We start from the raw sequence: 12,974 nt of genomic DNA, 5'->3' as shown, positions 1-12,974 counted from the left end.
GGCTTCACAGGTGAATTCTATCAAATATTTAGAGAAGAGTTAACACCTATCCTCAAACTATTCCAAAAAACTGCAGAGGAAGGAACATTTCTGAACTCATTCCACAAGGCCAGAAACACCCTGTTACCAAAACCAGACTGAAATATCTCAAAAAAAGAAAATTACAGGTCAATATAACTGATGGACACAGATCCAAAAATCCTCAACAAAATATTAGCAAATGGAACCCAAAGAAACATTTAAAGTATCATACAGTGTGATCAAGTGGAATTTATCCCAGGGATACAAGGATTTTTCAATATCCACAAATTAGTTAATGTGAATAAAAAGCATAGGATCATCTCAATAGATGTTGAAAAAGCTTTTGACAAAATTCAACATACATTTTTGATAAAAACTCTTAAAGTGGGAATAGAGGGAATATGCCTCAACATAATAAAGGCCATATATGACAAACCCATAGATAACATCATACTGATTGGTGAAAAGCTGAAAACACTTCCTCTAAGATAGGAACAAAGCAAAGTTGCCCACTCTGGTCACTTTTATTCATCATAGTCTTGGAAGTCCTAACCATAGCATAGACAAGAAAAAGAAATTTATAAAAATCCAAATTGGAGGGCTTCCCTGGTGGCGCAGTGATTGAGAGTCCGCCTGCTGATACAGGGGACATGGGTTCATGCCCTGGTCCGGGAAGATCCCACATGCCGTGGAGCGGGTGGGCCTGTGAGCCATGGCTGCTGAGCCTGCACGTCCAGAGCCTGTGCTCCGCAACAGGAGAGGCCACAACAGTGAGAGGCCCGCGAACTGCAAAAAAAAAAAAAAAAAAAAATCCAAATTGGAAAGGAAGAAGTAATATTGTCGCTGTTTGTAGGTAACATGATAGTAGTCATAGAAAATCCTAAAGACACCACCAGAAAGCTACTAGAGCTCATCAATGAATTCACTAAAGTTGCAGGATACAAAATTAATATCCAGAAATCTGTTGCATTTCTCTACACTAACAAACTATCAGAAAGTAAAATTAAGGAAACAGTCCCATTTGCTATTTCATCAAAAAGAATAAAATACCTAGGAATAAACCTACCTAAGGAGGTAAAAGACAGGTACTCAGAAAACTATAAGATGCTGATGAAAGAAATTGAAGACTACACAAATAAATGGAAAGATATACTGTGTTCTTGGATTGTAAAAATTAATATTGTAAAAATGACCATACTACCAAAAGCAATCTACAGATTCAATGAAATCCCTATCAAAAGACCAATGGCTTTTTTCACAGAACAAGAACAAATAATTTTATAATTTTTAGGGAAATACAAAAGACTGCAAATAATTAAAACAACCTTGAGAAAGAAGAGGAGGAATCCTGGAGGATTCACGCGCCTTCATTTCAGACTATACGGCAAAGCTACAGTATCAAAACGGTATGGTACTGGCACAAGAACTGGCACATAGATCAATGAAATAGAACAAAGAGCCCAGACATAAACCCACACACTTAATTAATATATGACAAAGGAGGCAAGATGTATAATGGAGAAAAGACAGTCTCTTCAACAAGTGGTGCTGGGAAAACTAGAGAGTTACATGTAAAAGAATATTAGAACATTTTCTCACACCATATACAAAAATAAACTCAAAACAGTTTAAAGACATAAATGTAAGACCAGAAACCATAAAACTCCTAGGAGAAAACATAGGTAGAACACTCTGTGACATAAATCATAGCAATATATTTTTGGATCTGTCTCCTAAAGCAAGGGAAATAAAATCAAAAAAAAAAAAGGAACTTAAATTTTGCACAGCAAACGAAACCATCAACAAAACAAAAACACAACATACTGAATGGGAGAAAATATTTGTTAATGACATGACTGATAAGGGGTTAATATGCAAAATATATAAACAGCTCATACAACTCAACATCAAAAAACAAGTAACACAATCATAAAATGGGCAGAAGACCTGAAGAGACATTTTTCCAAAGAAGACGTACAAAAGGCCAACAGGCACATTAAAAAATGCTCAACAACATTAATCATAAGATAAATGTAAATTAAAACCACAATGAGCTATCACGTTACACCTGTCAGAATGGCTATCATCAAAAAGAACACAAAAAATACAAATTTTGGAAAGGATGTGGAGAAAAGGGATCCCTCCTACACTGTTGGAGGGAATGTAAACTGGTGCAGCCGCTGTGGAAAACAGTATGGCAGTTTTGCAGAAAACTAAAAATAGAATTACCATATGACCCAGCAATTCTACTCCTGGGTATATATCTGAAAAATACAAGAACTCTAATTGGAAAATATACATGCACCCCAATATACATAGCCGGATTATTTACAATTACCAAGATATGGAAGCAACCTAAGTTCCACCAGTAGAATAAATGGATAAAGAAGATATGGCTTGCATATATATATATATATACACATACATATATACATATATACATATATATATGTAAAATGGAATATTACTCAGCCATAAAAAAGAATACAATTTTGAGCAGAAGCAAGAATAATGACAATCTTTCTGCCTGTGGAACAAAAACCACATTTACATAAAGATAGACAAGATGAAAAGGCAGAGGGCTATATACCAGATGAAGGAACAAGATAAAACCCCAGAAAAACAACTAAATGAAGTGGAGATAGGCAGCCTTCCAGAAAAAGAATTCGGAATGATGATAGTGATGGTGATCCAGGACCTCAGAAAAAGAATGGAGGCAAAGATCGAGAAGATCCTAGAAGTGTTTAACAAAGATCTAGAAGAATTAAAGAACAAACAGAGATGAACAATAACTAAAATGAAAAATACACTAGAAGGAATCAATAGCAGAATAACTGAGGCAGAAGAACGGATAAGTAACCTGGACAACAGAATGGTGGAATTCACTGCTGCGGAGGAGAATAAAGAAAAAAGAATGAAAATAGCCTAAGACACCTCTGGGACAACATTAAACGCAAGAACATTTGCATTATAGGGATGCCAGAAGGAGAAGAGAGAAAGAACCAGAGAAAACATTTGAAGAGAGGATACTCGAAAAATTCCCTAACATGGGAAAGGAAATAGCGACCAAAGTCCAGGAAGCGCAGAGAGTTCCATACAGGATAAACCCAAGGAGAAACAGGCTGAGACACATAGTAACCAAATTGGCAAAAATTAAAGACAAAGAAAAATTATTGAAAGTAGCAAGGGAAAAACGACAAATAACATACAAGCAAACTCCCATAAGGTTAACAGCTGATTTCTCAGCCGAAACTCTACAAGCCAGAAGGGAGTGGCATGATATACTTAAAGTGATGAAAGGGAAGAACCTACAACCAAGAGCACTCTACCCAGCAAGGGTGTCATTCAGATTTGATGGAGAAATCAAAAGCTTTACAGGTAAGCAAAAGCTAAGAGAATTCAGCACCACCAAACTGGCTCTACAACAAATGCTAAAGGAACTTCTCTAAGTGGGAAAAACAAGAGAAGAAAAGGACCTACAAAAACAAACCCAAAACAATTAAGAAAATGGTCACAGGAACATACATATTGATAATTACCTTAAACGTGAATGGATTAAATGCTCCAACCAAAAGACACAGGCTTGCTGAATGGATACAAAAACAAGACCCACATATATGCTGTCGACAAGAGACCCACTTCAGACCTAGGGACACATACAGACTCAAAGTGAGGGGATAGAAAAAGATATTCCATGCAAATGGAAATCAAAAGAAAGCTGGAGTAGCAATACTCATATCCGATAAAACAGACTTTAAATTAAACAATGTTACAAGGGATGAGGGAGGACACTACATAATGATCAAGGGATCAATCCAAGAAGAAGATGTAACAATTATAAATATATATGCACCCAACATAGGAGCACCTCAATACATAAGGCAACCGTAACAGCTATAAAAGAGGAAATCAACAGTAACACAATAATAGTGGGGGATTTTAACACCTCACTTACATCAATGGACAGATCATCCAAACAGAAAATTAATAAGGAAACACAAGTGTTAAGTGACATAATAGATCAGATAGATTTAATTGATATTTATAGGACATTCCATCCAAAAACAGCAGATTACACTTTCTTCTCAAGCGCGCATGGAACATTCTCCAGGATAGATCATATCTTGGGTCACAAATCAAGCCTCAGTAAATTTAAGAAAATTGAAATCATATCAAGCATCTTTTCTGACTGCAACGCTATGAGATTAGAAATCAATTACAGAGAAAAAAACGTAAAAAACACAAACACATGGAGGCTAAACAATACATTACTAAAAAACCAAGAGATCACTGAAGAAATCAAAGAGGAAATCAAAGAATACCTAGAGACAAAGGACAATGAAAACACGACGATCCAAAAACTATGGGATGTGGCAAAAGCAATTCTAAGAGGGAAGTTTATAGCTATACAAGCCTACCTCAAGAAACAAGAAAAATTTGAAATAAAAAAATCTAACCTTACAACTAAAGGAACTAGAGAAAGAAGAACAAACAAAACACAAAATTAGCAGAAGGAAAGAAATCATAAAGATCAGAGCAGAAATAAATGAGATCAAAACAAAGAAAACAATAGCAAAGATCAATAAAACTAAAAGCTGGTTCTTTGAGAAGATAAACAAAATTGATAAACCATTAGCCAGACTCATCAAGAAAAAGAGGGAGAGGACTCAAATCAATAAAATTAGAAATGGAAAAGGAGAAGTTAAAACAGACACCACAGAAACACAACGCATCCTAAGAGACTACTACAAGCAACTCTATGCCAATAAAATGGACAACCTGGAAGAAATGGACAAATTCTTAGAAAGGTCTAACCTTCCAAGACCGAACCAGGAAGAAATAGAAAATATGAACACACCAAGCACAAGTAATGAAACTGTGACTAAAAATCTTCCAACAAACAAAAGTCCAGGACCAGATGGCTTCACAGATGAATTCTATCAAACATTTAAAGAGCTAACACCAATCCTTCTCAAACTCTTCCAAAGAATTGCAGAGGAAGGAACGTCCCAAACTCGTTCTATGAGGCCACCATCACCCTGATACCAAAACTAGACAAACATACTACCAAAAAAAAAAATTACAGACCAATATCACTGATGAATATAGATGCAAAAATCCTCAACAAAATACTAGCAAACAGAATCCAACAACACATTAAAAGGATCATACACCATGATCAAGTGGGATTTATCTCAGGGATGCAAGGATTCTTCAAAAAATGGAAATTGATCAATGTGATACACCATATTAACAAATTGAAGAAGAAAAACCATATGATCATCTCAATAGATGCAGAAAATGCTTTTGACAAAATTCAACACCGATTTATGATAAAAACTATGCACAAAGTGGGCACAGAGGGAAACTACATCAACATAATAAAGACCATATATGACAAACCCACAGCAAACATCATTCTCAATGGTGAAAAACTGAAAGCATTTCCTCTAACATCAGGAACAAGACAAGGAAGTCCACTCTCACCAGTATTATTCAACATAGTTCTGGAAGTCCTAGCCACGGCAATCAGAGAAGAAAAGGAAATAAAAGGAATGCACACCAGAAAAGATGAAGTAAAACCATCACTGTTTGCAGATGACACGACACTATATAGAGAGAATACTAAAGATGCCACCAGAAAACTACTAGAGCTAATCAAATTTGGTAAAGTTGCAGGATACAAAATTAATGTACAGAAAGCTCTTGCATTCCTATACACTAATGATGAAAAATCTGAAAGAGAAATTAAGGAAACACTCCCATTTACCATTACAACAAAAAGAATAAAATACCTAGGAATAAGCCTACCTAGGGAGACAAAAGACCTGTATGCAGAAAACTACAAGACACTGATGAAAGAAATTAAAGACGATACCAAAAGATGGAGAGATATACCATGTTCTTGGCTTGGAAGAATCAACATTGTGAAAATGACTATACTACCCAGAGCAATCTACAGATTCAATACAATCCCTATCAAGTTACCAATGGCATTTTTACGGAACTAGAACAAAAAATCCTAAAATTTGTATGGAGACACAAAAGACCCCAAATAGCCAAAGAAGTCTTGAGGTAAAAAAAATGGAGCCGGAGGAATCAGACTCCCTGACTTCAGACTATACTACAAAGCTACAGTAATCAAGACAACATGGTACTGGCACAAAAACAGAAATATAGATCAATGGAACAAGATAGAAAGCCCAGAAATAAACCCACGCACCTAAGGTCAACTAATCTATGATAAAGGAGGCAAGGATATATAATGGAGAAAAGACAGTCTCTTCAATAAGTAGTGCTGGGAAAACTGGACAGTGATATGTAAAAGAATGAAATTAGAACACTCCCTAACACCATACACAAAAATAAACACAAAATGTATTAGAGACCTAAATGTAAGACTGGACACTATAAAACTCTTAGAGGAAAACATAGGAAGAACACTCTTTGACATAAATCACAGCAAGATCTTTCTTGATCCTCTTCCTAGAGTAATGGAAATAAAAACAAAAATAAACAAATGGGATATAATGAAACTTAAAAGCTTTTGCACAGCAAAGGAAACCATAAACAAGATGAAAAGACAACACTCAGAATGGGAGAAAATATTTGTAAATGAATCAGCGGACAAAGGATTAATCTCCAATATATATAAACAGCTCATGCCGCTGGGTATTATAAAAACAAACAACCCAATCCAAAAATGGGCAGACCTAAATAGACATTTCTCCAAAGAAGATATACAGACTGCCAACAAACACATGAAAGAATGCTCAACATCACTAATTATTAGAGAAATGCAAATCAAAACTACAATGAGGCATCACCTCACACCAGTTAGAATGGGTATCATCAGAAAATCTATGAACAACAAGTGCTGGAGAGGATGTGGAGAAAAGGGCACCCTCTTGCACTGTTGGTGGGAATGTAAATTGATACAGCCACTATGGAGAACACTATGGAAGTTCCTTAAAAAACTAGAAACAGAATTACCATATGACCCAGCAATCCCACTACCGGGCATATACCCAGAGAACACCATAATTCAAAAAGACACATGCACCCAAATGTTCATTGCAGCTCTATTTACATAGCCAGGTCGCGGAAGCAACCTAAATGCCCACTGACAGATGAATGGATGAAGAAGATGTGGTACATATATACAATGGAATATTTCTCAGCCATAAAAAGGAATGAAATTGGGTCATCTGTAGAGACGTGGATGGATCTAGAGACTGTCATACAGAGTGAAGTAAGTCAGAAAGAGAAAAACGAATATCGTATATTAATGCCTATATGTGCAACCTAGAAAAATGGTACAGATGAACTGGTCTGCAGGGCAGAAATAGAGACACAGATGTAGAGAACGTATGGACACCAAGGGGAGAAAGTGGTGGGGGGTGGGGGTGTGATGAATTGGGAGATTGGGATTAACATGTATACACTGATGTGTATAAAATGAATGACTAATAAGAACCTGCTGTATAAAAAAATAAATGAAACTCAAAAATAAAAAAGAAAAGAATAAAATCTTATCATTTGCAACAATGTGGATGGACTTTGAGGGTATTATGTTAAGTGAAATAAGCCAGACAGAGAAAGAAAAATACTGTATGATATAACTTATATGTGGAATCTAAAAACTAAAACAAACTGATGAATACAGCAAAAATGAAACAGACCTACAGATATAGAGAACAAACTAGTGGTTACCAGTGGGGAGAGGGAAGTGCGGAGGGCACGAAAGCGTTTAGGGGATTAAAAGTAAAAACTATTATGTATAAAATAAATAAGCTACAAGGATATACTGTACAACACAGGGAATGTAACCAATATTTTGTAACTACAAATGCAGTATAACCTTTAAAATTGTGAACCACTATGTTGTATAACTGTAACATATAATATTGTACTTATACTATATCTCAATTAAAAAAATAATGTTTAAGCACATGTTGAAATAGACATCAGATGTGAGGAAATATAAATATCTTAATAAGTGCATGTTATCCAGATCATAGGATGAGGTACAAACTTTTGCTCTTCATTTTGCTTATATTTACTTGACTCTAGCTCCATAGTGAGTATGACTTTTTCTGTACTAAACCACTGATCAGTTTGAATAAATAAAAATTTTATATCATACAGAAACATGAAGAATTTAAAACCAACAAGAGGAAGTAGAAGAATATCATAAAATATAAATACATCAGAAATGTAATAAAAAGTCAATAATATGCAAAATATAATTAATCTATATATATTTAAAATATTACATTTTACTAGAAATCAAAAAAATGAGTTTAATTAATTAGATGCTATGCTTATAATTAATACAAGGCTATATAATTTGTTTTTTATAGTATCCCATGCTGGAATCTTTTTTCAAAGAGTTACTTTTTCACATAGTTAGCAGGGATATATACTGTTATAGCATAGCCACAGGCAATTTGGCAACATGTATCAAGAGCTTTAAAATGACACAGAAAAATACTGCTTTAGGAATTTATACACAATTAGTTTACATATGTAAAAGACATTTTAATTTATACATAAACTTGGTAACAAGATAGATGTGGCAATTTAGATTCTTCCCTTTCTCTTTATCTGAATTTCTTATACAGGAATATATATTACATTTTAATTAATATTTTACTTCTAAATGCTATAAGTAACATTTGTGAAAAATACTTACTTGTAGGCTTCTATGGTTATTTCATCATCACGAATATCATTTTCCATGTCTATTTTACTTTGTTTAGCTTTGAATTTGACTTTTTCAAGATTTTCTACAGCTTCTTCATGTTCTCCATGAACCTGTTTGTATAGTTCCATTACCTAGAAATAAAAATATGTGTGCTAATATATGCACTTAACGGCTAATTAAAATAATCAGACAAGAGAAAGATCAGAGAAGGGAGTTAAAGTAGTTGTTTTTTTTTGTTTTGTTTTGTTCTGTTCTTTTGCGGTACGCGGGCTTCGCACCGCTGTGGCCTCTCCCGTGGTGGAGAACAGGCTCCAGATGCGCAGGCTCAGTGGCCATGTCCCACGGGCCCAGCTGCTCCACGGCATGTGGTACCCTCCCGAATCGGGGCACGAACCCGTGTCCCCTGCGTCGGCAGGCGGACTCCCAACCACTGCGCCACCAGGGAAGCCCCTAAAGTAGTTTTGATTTAGATTATAAACGTTCTTTATGTCAATTTTCTTTCCATATTTAGTCTATTGTTTAGCACAGTAGTTTCAGGTTTCTTTTACCCTGAGAGGCATCAATACTAGAGATGTAGAAAAGTTACTGAAGAAAATGACTTTAATATCCCAGTTAACATGACCAAAATAAAATCATTATTTTTTTACCTACAAAAACTATGACTTTTTATTGTTCAAATATTGTAGAAAAATCAGAAAACACAGATGAAAAAAGAAAATTTTATAAATTACCTATAATCTTCTCACTCATGAATAACCATTACTATCTTAATGCAAGGGCCCAAAATATTCCATTTTTATTGTTTTCATTAATTATTAGATATCATAAACATACTCCCTTCTCTCTCCCGGCCTCTCTTCTCTATCAGACTAAAGGGAAAGGGTGGTTGTAGTGGTCATGGTTGGAAGGAACTCCAGTTCAGGATGTCCTGTTGGAAAGTTGGAGGGAGAGGAGTAGAACAAGGTACTAAGGAGGGAGCAGTCCTTTACCCAGGGGCCGAGTGGTGGATCTATATGAGGCAGTAGCCTCCCGAAAACAGCAGTAATTTTCATTAATTTTTATTTCATTGTATTAATTTTATTGTGATAAGAACATTTAACATGATTATCTATCTTTTAACAAAATTTTAAGTGTACAACACAGTAAACTGTAGGCACTATGCTGTACAGCAGATCTCTAGAACTTATTCATCTCACATAACTAAATCTTTATATCCATTGAAAAACAACTCTCCATTTCCCCTCCCCAAGCCCCTACCAACCACCATTCTACTCTGTGCTTCTATGAGCGTGACTATTATAGATACCTCATGTAAGTGGAATCATGCAGTATTTATCTGTGACCTGCTTATTTACTTAGCACAATAATGTTCTCCAGGTTCCTCCATGTTGTCACATATGGAAGGCTTCCTTCTTTTTAAAGGCTGAATTATATTCCATTGTATACATATACCACATACATTTTAGAATTAGCTTGTCAAGGTCCACAAAGAGACCTGTTGAGATTTTGTGACTGTATTTAATTTACAGATCAATTTGGAGCGAATGCTACAAAATTTAGCCTTCTAATACATTAACATATTTATCTATGTAGCACTTTTAAATTTCTCTCAGTAATAGTCATAGTTTTCTGAATAGGGGCTTTGCATATCATTTGTTACATTTATTCCTAGATATGTTTTATTTTATGCTCTAACAGATGCTATTTTAAAATAAATTTTATTTTCAGATTTGTTGCTGGTATATAGTAATGTATGGATTTTAAAATTTTACCTTTGTATGCAACTGTAATTCATCTGTGGACTTGTCTAGATTTTATGTGTACATAATTACATAGTCTGTGCAGCAAAGGAAACCATCAACAAAACAAAAAGACAACCTACCGAATAGAAGATATTTGCAAATCATATAACCAATAAGGGGTTAATAACCAAAATATATAAAGAACTCATACAACTCAACAACAACAAAAAACCAAACAACTCAATTTTAAAATGGGCAAAGGGGATAAACAACAAGGTCCTACTGTATAGCACAGGGAACTATATTCAATATCCTGTGATAAGCCATAATGGAAAAGAATATAAAAAAGAATGTATATGTATATATAACTTAATCACTTTGCCATACACCAGAAATTAACACAACACTGTAAATCAACTATACTTCAATTTTTAAAAATGGGCAAAGGGGCTGAACAGACCTTTTTTTGGGGGGGGGGGCGTCCTGCCATCCTGTTTCTTTTTTTAAAATTTTTATTGGGGTATAATTAATTTACAATGTTGTGTTAGTTTCAGGTGTACAGCAATAGACTTTTTTCCAAAGAAGACATACAGATGGCCAACAGGCACATACTTGAAAAGGTATTCAACATCACTAATTATTATGGAAATGAAAATAAAAACCACAATGAGATTTTACCACATGCCAATTAGAATGGTTATTATCAAAAAAGGAAGAAATAACAAGTGTTGAGAAGATGTGGAGAAACGGGAACCCTTGTGAACTGTTAGTGGGAATGCAGCCACTATGGAAAACAGTATGCAGATTCCTCAGAAAAATTAAGAATAGAACTAACATATGATCCAGCTATTCTGCTTCTGGGTATTAATCCAAAGAATATGAATACACTAATTTGAAAATATATATGCACCCCAATGTTCACTGCATCACTATTTACAATAGCCAAGATATGGAACAACCTAAGTGCCCATCAAGGGATGAATGGATGAAGAGATAAAGAGATGTGGTATATATACACACACACACACACACACACACGTATATATATCTATAAAACGGATACTACTCAACCATAAAAAAAAGAAAGAAATCTTGCCATTTGTGACAACATGGACGGTCCTTGAGGGTATTATGCTAAGTGAAATAAGTCAGATGAAGAAAGACAAATATCGTGTGATTTAACTCATATGTGGAACATAAAAAACAAATAAAAAACTCCAAAATAAGTGAACAAACCAAACCAAACCAAAGAAACATGTAGATACAGAAAACAGAGTAGTGGTTACCAGAAGGGAAGGGGAGGGAGAAGTGGGTAAAGGGGGTCAACTGTATGGTGATGGATGGTTATCGTGTATACAGAAGAAGATATATCATGTTATAAACATATAAATATATAACATTTAAGAGAAGGCACAAGTAAATATCAGGAATGAAAAAGGAAAGCACTACATATTCTATAGACTATAGAAAAGATAAAAGGATACTAAGAAAGTCTTCCAACAAAATTTGAAATTGTGATGAAATGGACATATTCTTAGAAAACTACAACTAACCAAAATGGACACAGGAAGAAACAGAATAACTGAACAATCTTATTGAGGAAATTGAATTTGTAATTAAAAACCTTTCCAAAACAAACAAGAAACAAAACTGGAAAACTTTAGCTAGATGGCTTCAATAGTAAATGCTAATTAATAATGTTAGTCTTTCGCACTCTTCTAGATAATAGGAAAAGAAGAAATACTCCCAAGTTACCTTTAAAAATCTAGCAAACCCTTAAAACCCAAACCTGACAAGGACATTATTAAATAATTATATGACCTTCTTATTCATGAATTTAGATTTAAAACCCTAAACAAATAATTAGCAAATCAAGTCTAGCACCATGTAACATCTTACTTAATAGAAAAAAATTTATTAATTCTTCCCCTTTGAAACTGGGAATGTGACAATGATGCCAAATATTACTCCCTCTAGTCAGCATTGTAGTGGAGATCTCAGCCAGCAAAGGTCCTAGCCTTACTAGAGGCAATATAATACAGCAAAATGTATACAGATTTGGAAGGGGAGGACATAAAACTGTCCCTACGTGCCCATTAATTTCTAGAATAGCACAGATATTAGTAACCTCTACAAGATTTTCCTTTAGGCACAGGAACGTAGGGGTAGAGACTTTGGCAGGGAGCCAGGGTTATACCAAGATGATGGGATAAGCAAACAAAGGCTCAGGAAACATAATAGAATTTCTACTATCAAAGGAAGAAAAGCAATAAATAATGTCCTGTGTCCAGTTTGTCCCGTAGGTATTGCTGGGGTGGTGGTCTCAGTGTTGGGGGCATTGGTGATGTCATATGAGGCAAATTCATCTCCAAGGAAAGCTCTTGGACGGGCTCAGTGTGGGACTGGTACAACCTTCCCACATGGATACTCTCCTAGGTTGATGTTAATAATATTTTTGTGGCTCCACAGTGTTATGAGACTGAGCTGCTTGTAGAATTTGAAGG

At 34.9% G+C, this 12,974-nt stretch overlaps 1 protein-coding gene across 1 annotated transcript in view; it reads right to left on the bottom strand.

Moving 5' to 3' along the window:
- The window catches only part of CCDC178 (coiled-coil domain containing 178), a 367,438-nt gene that overhangs the window by 305,962 nt on the left and 48,502 nt on the right, over positions 1-12,974 (bottom strand). Inside the window, exon 8 of the mRNA XM_030876614.2 lies at positions 8,717-8,859. Within this exon, the coding sequence (XP_030732474.2) occupies positions 8,717-8,859 (143 nt within the window). The remainder of the gene's footprint in view (positions 1-8,716; positions 8,860-12,974) is intronic.

The sequence above is a fragment of the Globicephala melas genome, chromosome 13, assembly GCF_963455315.2.
Source record: "Globicephala melas chromosome 13, mGloMel1.2, whole genome shotgun sequence".
Classification (NCBI taxonomy): domain Eukaryota; kingdom Metazoa; phylum Chordata; class Mammalia; order Artiodactyla; family Delphinidae; genus Globicephala; species Globicephala melas.
The sequence above is the reverse complement of the archived record's forward strand: the minus strand, read 5'-3'. Positions and strand labels throughout refer to the sequence as shown.